This window comes from Megalops cyprinoides, chromosome 1, assembly GCF_013368585.1.
Source record: "Megalops cyprinoides isolate fMegCyp1 chromosome 1, fMegCyp1.pri, whole genome shotgun sequence".
NCBI classification, from domain to species: domain Eukaryota; kingdom Metazoa; phylum Chordata; class Actinopteri; order Elopiformes; family Megalopidae; genus Megalops; species Megalops cyprinoides.
In genome coordinates, this window is record NC_050583.1 from 39,161,643 (window position 1) to 39,182,580 (window position 20,938).

General features: G+C 43.8%; 1 protein-coding gene across 1 annotated transcript in view; it reads right to left on the reverse strand.

Moving 5' to 3' along the window:
- Positions 1 to 14,975: 14,975 nt before the first annotated feature.
- Positions 14,976 to 20,938, reverse strand: part of LOC118786749 (rho-related GTP-binding protein RhoN-like) — a 29,195-nt gene continuing 23,232 nt past the window's right edge. The window contains exons 4-5 of the mRNA XM_036542050.1: positions 19,442 to 19,576; positions 14,976 to 16,029 (exon numbers count right to left, since the gene is read on the reverse strand). Of these exons, the coding sequence (XP_036397943.1) occupies positions 15,775 to 16,029; positions 19,442 to 19,576 (390 nt within the window). The 3' untranslated portion in view covers positions 14,976 to 15,774. The remainder of the gene's footprint in view (positions 16,030 to 19,441; positions 19,577 to 20,938) is intronic.

Genomic DNA, 20,938 nt, shown 5'->3' on the forward strand with positions numbered 1-20,938 from the left:
GAAAGCGGAGAGAACCAAATCTCTGCACTCTGCTCCTCAGCGTGGTGATGTTACTATAACGCTGGAGTGACAGTGCCACAGAGCTCACTGCTGCCAGACAGTGTAGCCTGTCTCTGTTTTAATTGAGTCTGTGGCCAAGAAGAATACATCAGCTTTCTCGAAGCAATAAAAGGCTAATCTGGAGCGGATTGTTTTATTACCTCCCATAAAAGAATGGTAATGGCTTTGCTCAGTCCTGATTAATATTTAAGAAGATCTGCAGCTATGGGAGGGTCCCAGAGGCTCTCAACAAGGCATGTGAGTGCAGCTGCTGGATTTGAAGGACAGGTGACTCTCCTGAACAGGGAACACGAACCCCGGCAACTCTATGGCAGCAGTCACAAAGACCAAAGAGAGGATTTCTAAGAACTTCCATGGATGCAATAAGGAGAATAATGACAGTTCTTAACGTGTAGGTTTGTGAGGAATTGGCTGGCTCTGGGGCATAACACCAGTGATGCTGCATTATTTCAAGATGTCACAGGGGAAATTAGCTGGGAGATGCTGTCTTTCTGTTCACTTAACAGGAATTTTGATTCTTTTAGTTTATTAAGCTTTATTAATTTTATTAATCTATTTAACAAAACTAGAACACAATTGCAGTGGAGCATTTAAGTATCTAGTCCAACTGAATACCCAATTGACTGAAGAATAGGTGAAGAATGCCCTAACTATGCCTCTTCTCCCAAGTATGTCATGAAGTTTGTCCCAGTTTTCTAGAATTTTCATAATTTTTCTTACAAGAATTTCTTAAAATAAGAAATAAAGTACTTTGAAAATTAGGTGCCAAGTATAGTTTTTCTCAATATGCAAAAAGAAAAGTACTATGTATGTTATCACATTACATTGCTGTCATTTAGCAGATGTTCATACCCAGAGTGACTTACACAGTGCACCTAATAAAGTGGCATGAAAAGTTTCAAAAACAGGACCCCACTTGAAGGAGCGTCAGTGCCAGACATGGTGCTGAGATCACAGATGTGTGCCTCGATTGACATGTAAGTGCAAAGCAGTATGTACAATTTAAGAACTATACCACACACACGCAAGTAAATGCATGCAAATAAAATACACATCCACATATATAAATGCACATAATAGAGACAAAAGATCATGCTTAAATAGAGGGGGCTGAGGTGGAGCCTGAGGAAGTAGGTCTTCATTCTGTGACGAAAAATGACCAGTGTTTCCACTGCTCTGATCAAAACAGGCAGCTTGGGCATGTGGGCATGGGCATGACCAGGATGTTAGGTTACTATAAGATAATAATAATAATAATATTAATAATAATAATAATCTTTCAATGACAAAATATTTTTTTTGCATCATTACTCCATGTGTAAATTATGTGTGTGAAGTTCAGGGGGTTGCTTCCAGTTAATGCTGATTGTTGTCCATCACAAGCAGGCCAGAAAAACTTCAGGAATAAAAAATGACTCTTTACTGGCTGTGCTCTTCCATTGTATCCCATTTCTGTAGTGCCATATATTCATTTCTGCCATTTGTTTCTGACCTTGTTTATACATTTATTATTCATGTGCCTTTCACTGGGTATGGATCGCACAATAACAATACATTTTAACCACAGTGATGAATAATGAAAGCATCTATTGTCAGGACAGGGGGGAGCCACAATTTCCAGACAAATAGGAATTTTTGACTTTTCACAGCTTCAGGTATTCTGGCTTTGCACATGTACAAATGTAATTTCTATATTGATTGTTGTGGAGATTTTGTTGATATAATGTGTGTATACAGCAGACTTAAAATTAGTAAAATCAGAACTGATCAATTACATATAAAGTCATAGTTGATAAGAAAAGGAACAGCTCTAATTTTAGGTTTTCTGTATGCACACATACCCACGCAACCACCCCCAACAGCCAATATAAAATAGGTGCATGCTGCATAGCTGTGCTGCTTTTTAGCTGCTATTTTTGCAATATTTTGAGATCATCACAATTTTCTCTGTCTTCTCTCTAAATGATACTCAATTATATTCAGGTATAATTTTTAATTGGTCCTGTTCAATGGTTACAGTTTCTGTTTTGTAATTGTATATACACCAAATACACTTATTGCATGTTTACCATACAAAACTATACCGGTCTGAGTCATGAGGGATTTGCTGGTGCAAATAAATGGTCTTCATGTTGTGTCCCTTTTTCTTAGATATCCATATGTTTAACTCTGGTGGTAGACTCAGGGCTGTAAAAAATATCCCACCCGGATACATTGCCTTTCCATAACCTGACCGGTGGAACTATTAATATCACAAGGCCTCTCCCTGGTTCATACATTGTGCATTGACTCTCAGTTTTGAATACTTTTGTTATATTAAATGGTATCTCATGACCATTAATGTATTTTGTGCATTCTTGAGATTAAAGTCTGTAAACAAGAAATGATTCATTGCCAAAGCTGCATAATCCTGTGAATTTACTCAGTTACAAAATGCCTGCAAATTCTAGACTTATTAATAATAAACCGTGCATGGGAAAACAGCATATAATATATTCATAAGATATTGTTAGTGTATCCCTATGTAAGCATTCAATGCAATGGAAATGTATTAACACATTACTCACATTACTCACCTAACACATTACATTACATACTACTGTATACTTTGGGGTATGGTGATTTGCTGAAACTGCTAAAATGTTTGTATTTGTATTTCAGTAAACATGGTAACACTATTGACATACTATTGTATGACCCCATATACAGCATACAAAACATACATTTGTATGTGTGCTCACATACAAATTTTAGGCAGACCACGTCTTTGCGCATCCGTCTTCTCTCTAGAGGTTTATCTATCTGTAAAGCAAGCATGACTTCAAACCCCATTACATGTCAGAGAAGAATCAAATGAATGAACAACACATTGAACTTTAACCTCCCTTGTCTTCTTAGCTTCAAGTGGGAACACCTCTTCCATCGGTCAGCATTGGTGACCCAGAATGACCTCCACTGGGGTTCCTTCTTGGAAAGCCTTTGACCCATGTGGCCCCCAGAGCAAAGCTTCCTGCTGACACTTGACCCCTGCTCCTGGGGATGGAAGGGGCACCTGTGAGAATCAGTCGGCCTGCCTGGGCGACAGGCAGCCACACTGAGGGAATGATGGTGGGAGACAGGAGTGGCATCCTTTTGTGGCAATTCCTATTTTTGCATGACAACAGAATAAAAATGCAGCAAACCACAGTGAAATATTCAACTTTGAATGGGATGTGAAAGACTGTGCGGACGTGCCAAGGCATGGCTTTTGTGTGAAATGTTTTTACAGCATTCTTGCAGTTCTGGTTTCTCACGAGGACGGGTGAACTGCAGTGACCAATAATTTCCGCATTTTTGAACCCATTCCGTGAAGCTGCCAGCGACCGCGTCGCCGCCTCTCCCTCGATCCGCGCTGCTGCAACACTTTGATGAGATCTCAGGTTATTGGAAACGTTGCACCTCTCTTCTGGCATGCAGACAGCAGTGCGTGGGGATGAGAAGATAAGCTTTCCCTGCATGACAGCGCTGTCCCGTAGCAAATAGGAAGCAGTAATGTTTATTTCCCAGATGATTCCCATCATCACCATCCCATGTCATAGTTATCAAATTATCGAAGACATTCAGAAATTTCAAGATGTCTGTTTCTTTCCTTCCTGTATTTTAACTCTTGTATTCAGGTGTCTAACACTGCTCTGCTCTTCTGGAATGAAATGTTCTCACTTTCTGCCTCGGTGTGATCTGCTGGAACACTATAGTCACAGAAAAGAGGGATGTCCTGCACTACAAGATTTACCTCAGGTTTACACATATGCCTGTGTGGTGTAAGTAGGTGGAATATGGTGCGTAGTTATCTGGCATGGATGGGAAGCAACTCAAAGCTTCTGTCTTCGATTCACTGTTTCACCCGAATCACTGTTTCATTCCATTCATGCTCTTTTCTGAATGCTGTTCCTACGCAGACCTGCATGCAGAGCACAGGGTGCAGTAGTAGAACTCATAGCGCACACAGTTACAGACACACGGGGGGGGGGGAATCTCTGTCAGTCAGCCGTGCTGATGCTGTTGTGACAGCGATAGTGCCAGTCATGGTGTGCAGAGGCTCAGGAGCAGATGGCAGCAGGACCCTGCTGTGGCAGGGACTCACGAGTCAGCATCACACTCCAGCCTCACCTCTGTAAATAATTAGTGTAGCTGTCACGTCCCACAGCCTGATCCATCTTCTCAGCCTTGGTCCCCGCACTGAGGGCTCTGCTCCCCTTCTCCTGTCTCCCCCTCTTTCTTTCTCTCTCCCTGTATCCCTCGCTCCATTCTCTGCCTCTCTGTGTTCCACTGTTCTCATTCTCTTTATTCTCTTTCTCTGTCTTCCTATATTTCCTCTCTCGGTCATGTGCTATAAACACAGAACCACAAGCCTGACTGCAACATAAATTTCCTTGGCAACACAGTAGTGAGTATTTCCTCCTGTCAGAAATTCCCATTTCTGAGAGGAGGAAATACTCCATAAAATCCTGAAGCAGTCTCATTGTTTGAGGAAGAAGGGAAAAGCAAAGTCCTTGTGGACACAAGCAGCGTATATATTTTTAATCTTCTTAATTTTACATGCTGTATAAATGGGACATGCATTTTTAATGCATGACTTTCTCCAGCAAACACGGGGTGATGGCGTAATTTCTGAACTCTGGCTGTGTACATTTTTATCGCAGTTGACAAAATACGGAAGGGGAAGGGAATTAAAAATGCATGGCAGGGCCAAAGCGTGGCTCTGCTCTGGTGGTGGGGCATATCAGGCAGCTTTACAGCGGGATTAAAATGAAAAATGCACCCAGAGCAGGAGCCACGCGGAGTTGACAACTGGCTCTGCTGCCGCGAGGGCTCAGGGGCTCACCTCGCCTTTCCATACGGACACAGATTACCCCCAGCCTCTCCTCTCCTCTCCTCCTTTGCTCCGTCACTGTGCGCCGAGGAGGGAGGCTGGGCTCCAGCCCCGCCATGCTCAGGGCCTGCTCATCGGTCATTGGTCCCCCCTCTAGATAATCATCCGACTCGACCACTTCTGCAGAGAAATGTAATTAACCGTGATGGGATGAGAACCCTGGGACAGAATCAAATGGAGAAACTCAGGAGTACTGGACCCTGTTGGCCCCCGAGGGAATGCTGTGACAAGACAATCCATTGCGTTGAGGACATTAGATAAACTGGCTCGCTCCCTGATACCTCCCTCAGGGCCAAAGCGAAACCAAAACACTGACCCACCCACACATCAGTGACAGGTGATGCATGCCTTCTGTGAGAAACACGGTCGCTGTAGTGAGGCACAAGGTGTGTAAGCACTGCTGAACTCTACTACTGCCTTGGGTGGAATTGACACTGATGCAAACAGGTTCAGTCTCGGTTTGAAGGAGAAATTCAAGGCCTTCTGTGCTTGGTGGATTGCATGGGACTGGCAGGGGTGGTTTAACATTGACCTGAACCTAAGCCTCATGGCTTACAGAGCAGAGGCAGGCTTACATTGCTCTATTCCCTGGGAGAAGCACTGCATGCAGTGCCCCTACAGGTAGGGACAGAGCTCTCATCAGCAGGGGATGCTGCATCTTGGGTGTGTGCTTTGGGAGTGTGTGCCTGCCCTGCCCCTTCCCTTGGCCACCCTGCCAGTCAGTAATAGGGCACATTGCAGCCCAGCCCAAGGAGCAGGGTTTCTTCAGAGCAGATGGGTCTTTACGCCTCTGCCTTTTAAAGTGCACAGCACTCCCAATTTAGCACAGGCCCCATGGGCTGCCACACCCCTTAAATGTGTCATTAGAAAGCATTGACAGGCATCCTTCTTGTTTTGAGAGTTGTGTAGTTTCATGTTTTGGTTTCTTCACCCCACTGGTTCAATGTTCGCACTCACTAAAATCCAGCATCGGCCCCCAACTCAATGAGTGGTTTCCTAGTCTGGGTTTCATGGTCCACCGGGACTGTTTCCAGCAAGCATCTGCTGCATTTTTATAAATATAAGTGAAAAGGCAACAAAGCAAATAGCACCTGTACCACTGATATGACTCGCTCTCTATTTACATGCTGCTGAATTTCCGCTTTTTTTTTCCCTCCCTCATTCACTTATCCAGCACACACAGCTGGGGATAATACATGAGTGTATGCAGACACACGGACGCATACAACTGTGTGGGCACGCACACACATCTACCTCCCTTTCAGCATCAAAGCTAGCCAATTACTAATGGCCTGGAGAAAATGCAGTGATTATCCAGGTCTGGCACATTTGTTTTGTTTTGTTTTGTTTTTTTTTAACCAGTCTGTGAATTAATGATGTTAATGCTCTTTCTCCAAACAGAGTGAAGGCACCAAAATTAGGAGAGGTGTCAATCCTCTGTGTGATCAGTCAGAAGGGGAGGAAATACTAGGAGCAAAGTGAATTATTCATGTTTTGCACAGTGAGAGAGAGTGAGAGAGTTGCAAATGGCGCCTCAGTGCTTGATGCTTGTTCTCTGTAGCGCATTAATACAGCTCTGCTTGGGAAGGAGCAAGCTGAGATTTGGTCTGAAATTGGAGCTCCCGCCACGCTGGGCATGTTGCGTACAGCCACACGCTTTCGACATGGGGCTTGTTTTGCGTTCCTGTTGTAAACCTCTTTGCTTGAGCACTCATCGGTGTACTGCCTGGCATCAATAGGTGCGTCTGCTTCTCTCTTGGACCTTTAAGCATGTCCTCCTTTGCCTCCTTTGCTGCTGTGGCCGAGGCAAAGAGGGACTTTGCTCTGCACTCCTCCAAAGATAAATTCCTAATTATGAAATGAGAGGTTTTACAGAGGTCATATTGCTTTTGGTCATTCTTTTCAAGGAGCCGCTGCCAGTAAGTAATTTGCATCGCCAACTTGGCATGCCTATCTTGTCCCAAACTGAGGGGAGAGGACTGAATCCGAGGAGGGAGGAGTGAAGAGGTATTCCTACACACAGCAAAGTATAACTTAAGCAAAGAAGGAAACCTTTACTTTACTTTTACTTTTAAATAAACAAGGGCCTATAAAACACTGAAAATAGACAGAAAAATAAGTGCAAAGATATAACAATGGCTGGAGACTTTGCTGCCAGAGAGAACCCTTGGCTCAGTTTGAGCTGCTAACTTAGTGACCTTTGTTGTAGAGAGGAAGGCCTTGTTTGTCTGGAGCCTCTCTGGTTTCCAGCCAGCCTCTGAGGTTGTAGGTGTGAGATTATACATAGAGACCATTTCTTAGAGAGGATTTGAATTTGGACTTTGGAGAAACGACAGGCCCTTTAATGACATAAGTGTAATGTTCGCTGCTCTTTGGCATCCTGTGTCTACACGAGCCCGGTCACAGTGTGGCCAACTGCCTCATAGAGTGCTTGACGTACAGGCAGGAGCAAGCCCTCTATCCTTATCAGTGCCTCAGAGCATAGCTTTATATAGCTTTCTTCTTTTCTCATTGATCTTGTTTTGTAATCCTCATTTCTACTGTCATTTCGATATTTTTTGATCAATCAATATTTTGTCTCCTGGCTTATCCTTATTAGGGTGTTGTAAGCAAGCCCTGACAAGGCTCAGACATCACATTAACAGTTCATGGTGGTGATATTGGGGAGTGCTCATAAATAGCTGCCTCAAATGTCTCTTAAACAAGCAGAGTGCCTCCGCTTTGGTCATGTAGATGGCAGAGAACGCTCATGAATGAGCCTAAAAACTGAACAAAACCTAACCAGTGACATTCCACCTGCCCTGACTATCTTAAGCCACACCTCTCATTTGAGTGACAGATTTTGCTCCGCACCCATGTGAACAAGGGAGCTTGGCATTCAAGTATGTCTGAGCTAATTATGTACTCTGACAAAGGTGGACGTCACAGGGAGATTAGGCATCACGATCCGCAAAAGGATTATGAAAGTAATACACCGGTCGCCCAAAGCCAGGCCACCGTCACAGTGTTATGGTGTTTTATGAACCTGCGTTTGAATTGGAACGAAATGAATTCCCGTCTCATTGGTGTTGAGTCACTGCTGATTAGTCGATGACACAGTATCCAGCTGTGTCTGGAAAGAGCCAGCTGGGCTCTGATCGGTTTTCCACATGCAGATGAAGGAGCACTTTGATGATAGTGTGTTTTCTGAGCGTTGTTTATAATGTAATTTCTCAGCACTCATGGGGTGGTGTCATCCAGGCAAAGCGTGGGAGACACGGAAGCCAGATAAACTGATGACTGTAATTACTGGAAACTACTGGCATAAACATGAGAAACAAAGTAACCCTGTCTTACCCTTGTCTCTGCACTGCAAAAGGTGTCTGTCAGATTTTTAGAGGGGGTAAATAGATTAACTTGCACAGGGAAAAAAAAAGATACACAGGGATGATTTTTAGTCTGAGGCACTGGATGGGCTTGCTCTGCATGGTGGGCTTGTCTAGGCAATATCACACCCTGTGGTGTGGTGACCAGTATCTGCCCCCACTTGTTTGTGATGGTTCCTCTCAGAGATGTGGACTCAAGTCACATAACTTGGACTCGCACACGACTCGAGTCACAAATTTGACTCAAGACTTGAAAAGGTAAATTACTTGAAACTTGGCTTGCAGCTGATGACCTGCTTGATGACTTGAAAGGCATGCTTAAAATGATTCGGTAGCGTCTGGGCTTAGTACTTGCCTTCACCACTCTGCTCAGCTGTTTCGCCCCTCCGCCATCTGCAGTGGTCACTGCCACCGGCACGAGATGTTCAGATGCATGTGGGACAGCAGGTAGCTGTATATGTCACAGCATTCAAACAGCATGTTGTGTGTTTTGTTGCTGGCCTTGTGTTATTATGTTTTGTGAGCTTGATTGCTTGCGGGCTGGTGTTTTATCTAGTTACATGGCTATACACACTTAGCAGACACTGTATGGTATATTATCTATTTTGTAAGGAAACTTGACTAGAATTAGTATTTGGTTCTTATTAGTTTAACTGAAGCACTTGTGAAAGGATGTATGGCTTGATTCTCTTGATAAAATGAAGTTAATTAATAGCTAAACATTAGCCTGCCAAACTGTAACTCTTCAAATTGCATACCTATTATCAATTAAAATACAGCTAGCTAGGTAAGTGCACTCCAACTACTATATTCATGGAGTGTAGTGTAACTGCTGTATTTGTGTGTTCCAACAGGACTAGTGTAACCGAGGCCCAGTCTGAGAAGCTAGCTGACTGGCTGGGGATCTCTTCAGCAGCCCTGCTTCCACCGAGGCAGAAAAAAGCTTCACTATCTAAACTCAGGATGTCAGCGTGGAATTGAGGATACCTACCAGCAGAATCAACATCTACTTGAAGGCAATCATCAACGGGCAGCGATTATCAAAACAGGAAGTGCTGTGGCACAAATTACCTTTCTGCAGCTGCTGTCTGTCAGGCCAGGATTTCATATACGCATCAGTAGAGGCAAAAGGGTTTATGCAGTGAGGAGGTTTAGCTGCAGGAAAAAAAAGTTTAAACTTTGCCATGCGTCTCACCACCAATTCTTTTTAATTTCAACGTGTCCGGGTTTGTGGCCCTGTTTCCCAGTTGACACATGAGTAAAAGATGAGTGCTGCACAGCCCCTCTGTCCCGCCCGCAGCGAGTTTGTCTCCACGTCTCCATCAGCAGAGGCCGTTCATCGCATTAATCCTGCTGGGAGCGTGTGCGTCACTCAGAGCCGTCCCCCTCTATTCGTCCTGTCACGCTGATCTGCCTGTGGAATACCCGCATGGACAAATAACATCGGCTCCTGTGCAGCCACTGGAATGCCAATATATTGGCAGCATCTTGTGTGGATCCCTTAATTACAGGACAGATAACAGGAAACTGGATACATTTAAAGCGTGCCATACATTTTGTGTTCCTCATAATATCTCAGAAGACGTGACATTTGAGAAAAGACACAGCTGAACGGGCTGTAGAATCTTGTCATATTAATGATTTTTATTTTCTCTGTAGCAGGAGCTAGCAAAAGAAAAATCACTTAATCACCTCTTCCTGTTTATTACCAGACATCTCAGCTTCAGGGTATAAGCCTAACATTCTAACCACAGAAGTGCAACCTTATCACATCAGATGCTAGCTGGAAAGCAAAGCAGTGTCTGGATCGATCCGTGTTTATTCTCACTTCCTCCGCACTGGTAGCCTGTTTTTGAACAATAATATCAAGGACTGTATTGCAACATTGACACCAGTGTTCTGGCTAAATTACACAGAGCGCTGTGGGAAAACAATGCCAAAGAATGACTTGCAGGGACCGCAATCAGAGCCGACAGAACATAATGTCATCTGTCTTTTTTTTTTCCTGTGTAACCCTTTTACCACCGGCTCGTGTATTAAAACCCACCTTATGCTGTAAGATGAAGCCTTAACCCTTCTTCAATATCTTATGGTAAAAGAGACATTTCAAATTAGTGAATAACTGCCTAAGGTAATGTATGATTCTCACTCTCATTAATGAATGTGTGGAGACGGTGGGTAATACACTTGGACCTATAAGCACTCATATAATACAGAATCAACAATGTCATGAAACGCAGTCCAATAATATCGACACAGGATCTCAGGCTTTGAAATGTATATTAAAATGAACAGTAGAAACACATTCAAGCCTTTTTATAGGAAAAGGAAAAAATACAAACAGAAACACGAATAATGATAGTTTGTCTTTTTGTCCCAAACTGTCTAGTTTTGAGTGCACTCTTATTTTGTTTCGTTGGCGCGCTTTAGTTGGAGCTCATGAGGGAAACCTTGGATAACAATACCTCCGTGTATCGGTGAAATCAGCAGGACCAGACCGCAGAGAGCGAATGAATGAATCGCTCCCTCGTCACGGCAGCAACCGTCTCCGCCCGCAGCAACTCGCAGCGACAGCCCTCTGTACCCCTCGGCACCTGCTAGCAGCGTCGGTCCTCCGTCTCCCTTGGCAGCAGCTATCTCCGTCGACCCGGCGAAACTCCTCCCGTCCGTGCAGGGGATATCTTCTCACAGCGGTGACCGCACCGTCAGCCCAGCTCCGGCCAGCCACCTAGCCGAACTCGCCTCGCGTTCACCAACACAAACCCGTGACTGCCGCGGGGAGCCTGCCTCACACACTCTCCACCCGTGGTACAACAACTGTTCCCCAGTTCCCTGCTATCTGCTCCGCGCCATTAACTTTTTTCTTTCCCCCGCTTCCTTCCGGAAACTCTAACTCCAAGGTCATGAACTCTCGTACGAAATAAAAAAATACTTTTTCTGTTTTTTTCCTCAAAAGCATTCAGAACCCATGACATTGTATTTTTTAAAGTCACACATTTTAAACAAATATTTATCCATTTTAATATCCTATTTATATTTATTTAACACTATTTATGAATTTTAACTTCGCCGTAACAACTGGCATTCTATCTTTAAATTATTCCCAGGAGAGGAGAAAACAAAATAAATACAACTGATATTTATCAGAGTATTACACCTGTACTTAGCTTCTTGTTGTCACCCGAGTGAGTCGTGACTCGTGGTTGTCTGAGCAGAAGGACCCTGTGCAGCCCTTAGTCACCAGAAGCCTGACAAATGCAGCCTGTGGGGTTCAATGGGGCTGAAGCAAGCCACTGTCACGGCCTCTAAGTCAAGGGGTCCCCTCTCTTCTCTGGCATTGTACACTCGTAATAGCCTGGACCAGTGGCAGGGTGACACAGACTGGGGCCGCCACCGCTTTTTTTTTCCTGCCATTCCCTCAGTTTCATTGTCTTTTAAATACCATTTTTTCGTGCGGTTGTTTGTCAGCTCCAGCATCTGCTACCAATATTAGCAACAAACACTGGTGCCTGAGAACTGCCACATGTGCTGTGTGAGCATTTGTTTCACGTGCTGTATAGGCAGAGAGTGCCATGCATGGAGCTGGTGGATGGAGCGATAGGCATTGTGGTTACATGGAGGAGCGACAAGGTGTCATGACCAGTGCGATGCTGAAGATGTTAATGCAATCACACAGTCCATGATTTTGCTTTTTTGCACAGTGTTGTAATTCCAAGCATGAGCCTACCATAAGGTTAAAAGGCATTATCAATTGACTCATTTATTTGTTTGCATTCTGTTAGTACAACCCCTTCCCCACCGTGAAACCTGGAGTGATGCATATTAAATTTGCATGGATTTTATAGGTGTCGTAATGGATACTCTACTCATATATCTCATATAAGAAGTCCCTCTGAGAGAGCTTTCTGCTCATCCCACCTGAGTCTCCTCATTTGGATAAGCCATCCCTTCTGACCAATTCTCACGTCACGGTCTGCTGCACCGTACCGCCCATCTGTCACAAAACCGAGCGGCAAACACAACACGAGCACACAAATTGTGAGAAAAGAAGAGATGAAATTTTTTCCTCTCCATGGTTCATTTCTCCCTCACAGTAAGAAAAATAGTGCTTTCTCAGCTTGTTCAAAGACATCAGAACATGAATTAGAACGATGGTGTGCTCAATATATCCGGTTTATGTTTTCAGGATTATCCTGAAATCTCAAGTGGAGGGGGAAAATCAAGTCATATTTGCTAAACTTAATTGGGATATTTTGTGATTGACAATGATGTTTGTTTGTGTGGAAATCAGCTCAGAGGTTTCTGTGCCCAGCATTTAAATTAACCCCCAAATCTCCTGAGTCCAGCGCCACTTGTAAGGTTGGAAGGTATCATGGCTCTTCTTTCAAACCCCTACTGGCCTCTGTATGTTTAACATAAATATTTTCCCAAGAATAGGGATTTTTCAGGTTTTCTTTCCACAGCACGTGGCCCTGCCATCCTCAATCGTGAGCACAGGTTAGACCAGCTGAGGTGTGGCTGCGTGGGTGGTGATGGCGTACGGCCGTTTCGTTACCCTCTGGGGGAGCGAGCACTGCAATTCACTCACCGAGTGGGGGGAGAGGAGGAGGAGGAGAAGGGTTAGCTCCTGGGGCAGGGGAGCGAGGCCACACTGATGGAGGTGGCATGTCTGTCGCGGCTGGAGGAGTGGGGGCAGAGAGCTGGCTGGTGATTTACATTGACTGGTTCCCCGTCAGCGGGTGTGCCGTTCTGTCCTATAGAGGCACGGTCTGTCATCCTGACGGTGTGGGTGAAATGGGGGCGGGGGGGTAGTCACAGTGCTTGTTTGTCTGAATAGGGCTGTCGGCTATGGGGAGAGGAAAAGAACATACTGGTAATGTGTCATCGACCCTTATGAAGGTATGCAGGTGTGATACTGTTTGTCTAATTCTGTTCCTCGTCTCCAACGGGAAGGTGCGGGGTGGCTCAACACCATAAATTATTATTTAATTAATCATTTGATTTTATCATTGCTAATGACTCCAGTAGAAGGGACATTTTTTACTTTCTGCAATAATAATCTCCGTATCTGAAAGGTACAAAAATAGATCTGCATACCTGTATCATGTGGAGCTAGAGTGGGTGGCGATGGCACACAGAGAAAGAACTAACCCAACAAATTAGGAAGAAAAATAGAACCGAAAATAAAAGCAATTGTCAATCCCTATTTTCACTGACTTATGTGTGTTGCTGGTTGGTAAAAAGCCCAGTTCTGTGTGCTGTCTGTAAATGGCTGACCCGCATGCATGCCCCTGTAGAGCCGGAGCCTGTGTGGGGCAGAGAGCAGTCATTGGACAGGCTCCTGATGCCCTCTACAAGGGTCCATCTACCTGAGGCAGGGCTGCCAGGAGCTGCCGTGAGCCATTGTTTGGTGATCGATGCGTACGCCGGGTGCTGGCTTAAAGAGCTTAGCGGTTAAGGCCAACTGAGGGCCACTTTCGGCCCACACACTTCCCTTTCCTCAGCTCCACGGCTATAATCCTCTTACTGCATGAACATCCGCAAGGGGCATCTGTCCCACGGTGAGCTAGACTAACTCCCCGAACTGGCACCAACACGTACGCTTCCGTTCACTCTGCGTGTCACTCCCTATGTCTCCAGATCCCTTCATTATATAATGTTGGCACGCAGTGCATTACACTATTATGTAGTGTGAGGGAGCTGGCCACACATGTATTTTAATGCCTTTAATGGCAGTGACAACTTTGACAGCCAAGCACAGGGTAAGACGGTGGACTTGCTTGAGGCTTGCATTTCCGTGTTTTCCTCTGCCCATGCATCCCAGCGATGCTGTGAAATGTCACATCGCCACTCTTCACACGTACCACAATGTGGCCTCCACGGAAGATCACATGCTGGTTGGATGTCTGAGAGCAATGCAGAATTCTGTACAGAAGCCTTTATATGTTTGTGCAATCTTTATAGAGATCTTTATTCTGTGTATGCCTTTTTGCAGTTTTCAGAGGTGAGAAGGCACAGGCTAGGTCAGCCGCTGCTCTTTGCAGAACTGAGGCGTACAGGCCACAGTCAGTGTTTTGCTCTGCAGTCCCTGCTCCGGGTCACCAAGTCACTGTGAGTGTCGCAGCAGTAAACATGGCCGCCTTTCCTCTTAAAGGGCATTCTTCTAATTGAACGGAATCCACGGTTTCACTCTGTCAACATACATCAAGTGTCTGTCCTGTGCCCTGGAGGGGCTCTTGTTCTGCAGGTCTCCAGCTCTCTAAAATGTCTATCTGAATGGGGAAGAACTAGTGCATTGATTCCATCACCACAATTATGTGAAATTACATTAAGTAGGCTGAATTACACTGCTAACCTTGCAGATGGACAGGAATCAGGAAGACATTGTATTCAACGTCAGTAATTTCCTGTACAACAAAACACAAACATGAAATAAATTCCCTTTTCCCTGTAGCAGAGCAAGTTGTTTTATTTCAGCATCACACAGATACAGCAAAAATACTGCAAAACAGCCCTATCACTTTAAAATTCTTGTCTCTAAAACATCTTCAAAATCAGAACAACAACAATTTTAGCGAATCAAGTTTAAAGTGAACATCAATATGAAAAAAAAAATCAAAAACAAAATGGTGATAAATAATAAAAACAATTGAATATATATATTTATAAAGTGACTTCATCTTGAAAGCACTTGTGGTTTAGAGAATTAGTGAGACGTTGACCGATGTCATATCCTCCAATGTCCGAAACTCAACAAAAACAGAACAAAACATTTTTTTAAGTCATTGTCTAAGACTATTTCAGACTTTCACAGTTTTGTCTCTCCCATTATTCTAGGCGCAATCCTTGTTTCCTGATCCTTAACCCAGCTGTGCCTTTATTTTTTCGTTTATGAATTCTACACAGGAAATGGCTTCTCAGGAAAGGAAGTGACATGTAAGGCTGCAGCTGTGGCTCCAGGAGGTTACCAGAGAAGGAAATGTCCCACCACAAAACCACCTCCACTCCTCCTTTCTTCTTCAAGTTATCCATTAGTGTCTGGTATCTTTCTCATCAAAATTCATCCTCTCTCATTTTCTCCCTTTCCATGCTTAAAATTTTAGCACATTATCAGCTGGCTAGCGTAGCCATGACTGATGGCAAAGCATAGTGACAGTTAATATGTTCCCAAGACAATCAGTCTCATGTAAATATTGCCCTCTAGGTTCTGTGGGTTTGCTGTCACCCTGTCTATACCCTCCCAAAGAAAGTAAAATGACAACGGAAAAAGCTGCAAAAAAAATCTCCAGAGCATCCTATTCCTTATCTTTCCAGGTTCTCCTCAACAGTGCAAAGAAAAAAAAGAACGATTAAAACAATAAATAAAGTTCATTTGTAATATTTCTTTTTTTTTTAATCTGTAGATATATTTCTCTGGTTCAGTCTGGCGGGGGCGCTCTACATGAGCATGCAGCTCTTGGCTCGGTCCTTCCTCATGGCTGGAGGATTGTCCAGGAGCTCAGTCCGGCCCGGCTGCTGGGAGACTCGCTTCAGGCCTCGCCGCGAGTTACTGCGCTTCAGCTGGGGATTGTGCAAACGCGTGACCGACGCCAGCGTGGTGACGTGGAAGACATCCCGCACGCTGTTCTCCGACATCTTGGAGGTGCACTCTGCATAGGCCACCGCCCCTATTTGCCGGGCCAGCGTGGTGCCCTGAAACAGAGGAGGGGGGGCAGAGGGGGAGGGGTGTTAACATCTTTCCACCGTCTGGTCCTGCTCTTCATCATCTCCACCACCTCGAACATTTCTTTTTTAATATTAATTCAAATGCTTTTACAAATATCGGTTCAGACACACATATCATTATCAGGACACATCGGTAAAATGAATACATTCATTTATAATGGATATACTACTGGCATAAAAAGATTGCCAAAATCAATCACATTAATATTTCAACGTATAATGGATTTATGGGTGCCATAAAGATTGCCCAAAAAAATCACATCCTTCATTGATGAATGCAGTATGCAGAGAGGCTTGAATCTTTAAGTCTCAGCTTTTTATATAAACTCTTGAGTGTGCGCCTTTCATGAATGTTGTTTCTAAAATGCTTTTTATCTGGGTGCTTCAAGTTTTTAACTTGCAGTCTTAAATAAAAGTGCAGCACTTTTTTATTGAAAGTGCTTATGTTTTTCTCATTTGCGCAGCAAGATTTTCTGTGGTGCAATTCAGATACTTCTCTCTGGGGAACAAATCACCACCAGTACAACTACTAATCATAAACCCAGTAACATACTAACGAACTACTTCCCCAATAATCATTATTACAAAACACATCATTATGATGTTATAGCTAGCAATAAATATGTTGACATCCTTATACGCAAAACCATTAAATCCAGTATGTTTAATTTCTCAATAAAATGAAGTAGAAAATTAACCCGTGTCTGTTGGAAGAAGACAACAGAATCCCATGCACTGTTATGAAATATTCAGAGCTGATCTACAACAGAAAAACTGCTGTAACTCTTTCTATCATTAAGGGTTACTTTGTACTGCCAGGAACTCAGCTTTATGTTTCAGTTAAAGACCTGATCTGTCCCTGTTTCTGAGATAGGAAATATGTGTCTCTTCTCAATGAATGATAGAACTAAACCTCCTTGGAGGAATGTCGATCAGCAGGATGCCATTAACAAATGCCCTTACATGAGCAATGAATGAGTGTAAGTGTAACTTAAAGGAGAGGGCAGAGTTTCTCTCATGGTCTCAGGCTCTTTTGCAACTGGGAGCAGGGATGTGGAGGGATGATTGAGCGAGAGAGCCAACAGCCCTTGGGCATCAGAATGGTGCACCTCTTTTGGACTGGCCAAATTGCCTCGCGTGAAATGAACAAAATGTACAAATTAGCTACACCTTCACAAGGACTGATTCCGTCAGGAAATCATGGCATGCGTCTCGCCTTCAAAAGGGTGGCACTGATCGATCAGCTTCACACAAAGCTGCCCCTGAGCAGACTACATGTAATGAATACCTGCGTACTGTCACTGATTTCACTGGGAGAGTAATCACATATTCTGGAAATGTAATTAAGAGAAAACATTACATTTTGATCTTAAAGATTTGGTTTGAGGGGTTAAGACACAAATCCTCATCTATCCTTGGAATTCAGGGCCATGGGGTCACCCTAATGTGGACTCACACTAGTGGTGCATGATGGGCACTTCTCTTTTGCAGCCTGGGCTGTGATTGACCTTTCAGAAAAGATGTCATGTGAAAATGCTGATGTAGATATATCGTGCCTTCCAATATGATATATGCTGCAGACACGTGTCCCTTTTGAGGGGGGAACACTGAAGTATTTGTTCATGAAGACTTCAAGCCAATGATGGCAAATCATCTGGAGTTCATCATGGGTTTATCCTTGTGACCTCTGCATTCCACAGGAATTGAATTTCACCTCAGTTGGAAGTAATAAATTGCTTGCATTTGATTTACATAAGATTATGCTGCTTGCAGGACTTCATTGAAGAGAACAGGGTTTCCTGTGCAAGCGTTGACTGTGGAGGTGAACTACAAAAAAGCGTGCCAAAACTGGAGGGAAATTAAAGTGAACTGGCTTTCTAGGATTGGCTACCCCAATTTTCCAAGCTCCTCCTGCAGCACTTCCAGGCACTTAATTTAGTTAAGTTTGAATAAACCCTTTTATTCTATTATCTCACTTTCTGCTTCAGGTTTGCTGCTAACATTTCCCCCATATAACCCAGCCTGCTGACTGGTGTGCAGAAGTCCCTTTGTTCTCCAGGCTTTTTATAGGAAAAAAAGCCGATTGACTTGGTGTTGAAATCAGTGTCAGACAGGACACAGAATTACCATGAAAACAGGCCATTAAAATTCACAGATTTAGAGTACGGTTGCTTCTTCTGCAGAGAAGGGGCATTGAAATAAATAATTAAAATGTCCCTCTGTGCATCATAGTCCTTATTTTTTCCCTTTGTTCTCTTTTTTCAAAACTCCCAAATTCTTTGATATTTAAAAGAATGGCACATTCTTCAGGAGCAAATCCTGGCTAGGGTGGATGCTGTCAGTGCAATAATGATAAGGTGTCAAATGAACTTAGGTGAGCATGCTGAATATGCACAGTGGCCAGCCTAAAAAGACACAACTTTCTTATAACGCTGCTGAGAAGTCGCAATAGTAGCATTGCCACAACGGCACTGCAACATTGTGAGTTTTACATATTTCCTGGTGACTGGAGAAAGGAGACACTTTGCCAATTTTGCCTCCACAGATGTGAAACAATCAGAGCGCAATAATTGTAGCTCGGTGCTTGGTCCCTCCAAAAGGACTCTGTGGAGTGGATGCAGTGTATGGAATTACAGTGCAGTTGCAGTATAGCAGTGAAGAAACCAGAAGAGATTAAATAGTGTAATATGGCCTGCTTTCGCCCTGTCTGGTGGAGTTTTATTTGACTGCAGTCGCAAACAGCACTGTACAGGGGAAGTAGTGTATAAAGCTGCTGCGTCATCTCTCTTCGCTGGAAACAAGCTTCCAGGCTTCTGTGTCACCTGCCTTCTCTGACCTAACCTGTCTGTCTTATCCTGAGGCAGTCCCAATGTACAGAGTTTTCTCCGACAAACCAATAAACACAGCTTGACAGGGGAGGGACGAGGAGTTCACCCATCCCAAAATCTGCCCTGGGTCTCCCACTCTCAGGCAAACTGTCCACATGTCCTGTACTGAATTAAGCTTGAGCTGCTGTCATTAGATAATTTTGCATTGATTTTGGCAAAGACGTCATACTTCAGAATGGCAGCAAAAACCCAAAAGAATAATAAAAAGGGCAAACATGCTCACACCACAAAGAAAATCCAGACATTCCTCACTTGCATGAGAATGAATTAAGTATTTTTGACGTTTATCATGAGAATTATCCCAAATTCAACCTCCAAAGCCAATGTCTTATCCTTACCTCAGTCTGCGTGCAGGTGACCAACAAGAACTCACAAGCAGTTCTCAGGAAATTCAGACACTTTTGTGTTATAAATGCATTTGTTAATTATAGATTTCCTGACAGCATAACAAAATGTCTCTAGAGTTATTTAATGGAGAAGGGAGGTCTCACCTGCTCATGAGTGACAGGGATGAGCCTCTGCTTTGAGAGCTCCCTTAACGTGTTCAGGTCTGTTCGCATGTCCAGCTTGCAGCCCACCAGGACGACTTTGGCGTTGGGGCAAAACTCCTGAGTCTCGCCCTGCCACTGCAGTCACAGAGAAACACCAGCACAGACAAACAGAGAGGGAAAAATGGACCCAGTGAATGCACAGATACACTGACCACATCTGGGGAACAATACACAGTCATACAGCAAGAGGGATGCTGGAATGGGAGTGTGCTGGGCTGGACATAAAGGTGGAGAACAAGGGCATGAATAGTTCAGCCTTTATAATGTTGCACTATCGTTCTTACAGTAGGGGCCATCACCCCACAGTACATGTCTATCTAACATGAACACAAGAGGACTGTTCTTGTGAAAAAGAACACTTGTTTTCATTGTGTTGTCATTGTGCGGACTGAGTTGTCCAGGATAAAGACGGCTATTAAGGAAATAATGAACGAGGCCCATCATGGGCGGTCACAAAGACCAGAGTGAAGGCAAGCACAGCACAGTCATCACAGTAGGTGTGGAGTTTCAATTGAAAATGCACAAAGCATCAGTCAGAATTACTGAACTGATGTGCAATATTCAACTAAACAACAAAGGCGCATTATTCTACATTTATGTGACTGCAACAAACTGCGCATTATGCCACTTTAAATTGAATGGATACACTTATTGTGATGGAAGTCGCTCTGGATAAGTCTGCTAAATGCATGTAATGTAATGTAATGTAGCTTACTTATTTGCAAATATAAGCATACTGCATCATTCAGCTGTAGAAAAAAAACATTAATACAAAATTACAGTATTAATAGGCCATGATGTTGAATGTCAGTGACCCAGTGCAATTTGTTTTGATTTGCCCACGGTCTAGCAGCAGTATCTGCTGTTTGACCTTCAGGTCAAGGGGCAGCTCAACAATGAGTATTAGTAGGGTCACAATTCCAAGGAACACTGGTAAGAGCCTATATATGTTCCACCTAAGAATAGACTGTCCATGACATTTTCAACTCTCCACAGAGAAGAGGTTAAAAAACTTGGTCTTTTCATCTGGTTTTGTTACATGCAAACCTATAATGAACTATTTTCCTCTGATGATGAACTCACTTTACTGTAATAACAGCACTTACCAGAATCTTGTCTGTAGTTATGCTTACTGCTCAGAATTAGTCTAAGGTGCCCTTCAGTCCTAGGCCTGCAGGAGTTGGCTAGGCAGCATTCGTTCCATCGGAATCCCTCATACAATATCTCCAAACCTTACAATGTGTCCTTTTCTGAGACATATCCTATGACACATGTCTACTGTACTTCAACAATACCCATGCAACTGAAAGCCCCCCTTGCAGAGACCAGGTGATGTGTGTCGAGTGTGCCAAAAAGCCAACAGAGGCATCATCTGTTGATGCCTCAGAGTCACTCATCCTAACACACTGAAAGAGCCACACGGCAGGAGTGTCATTC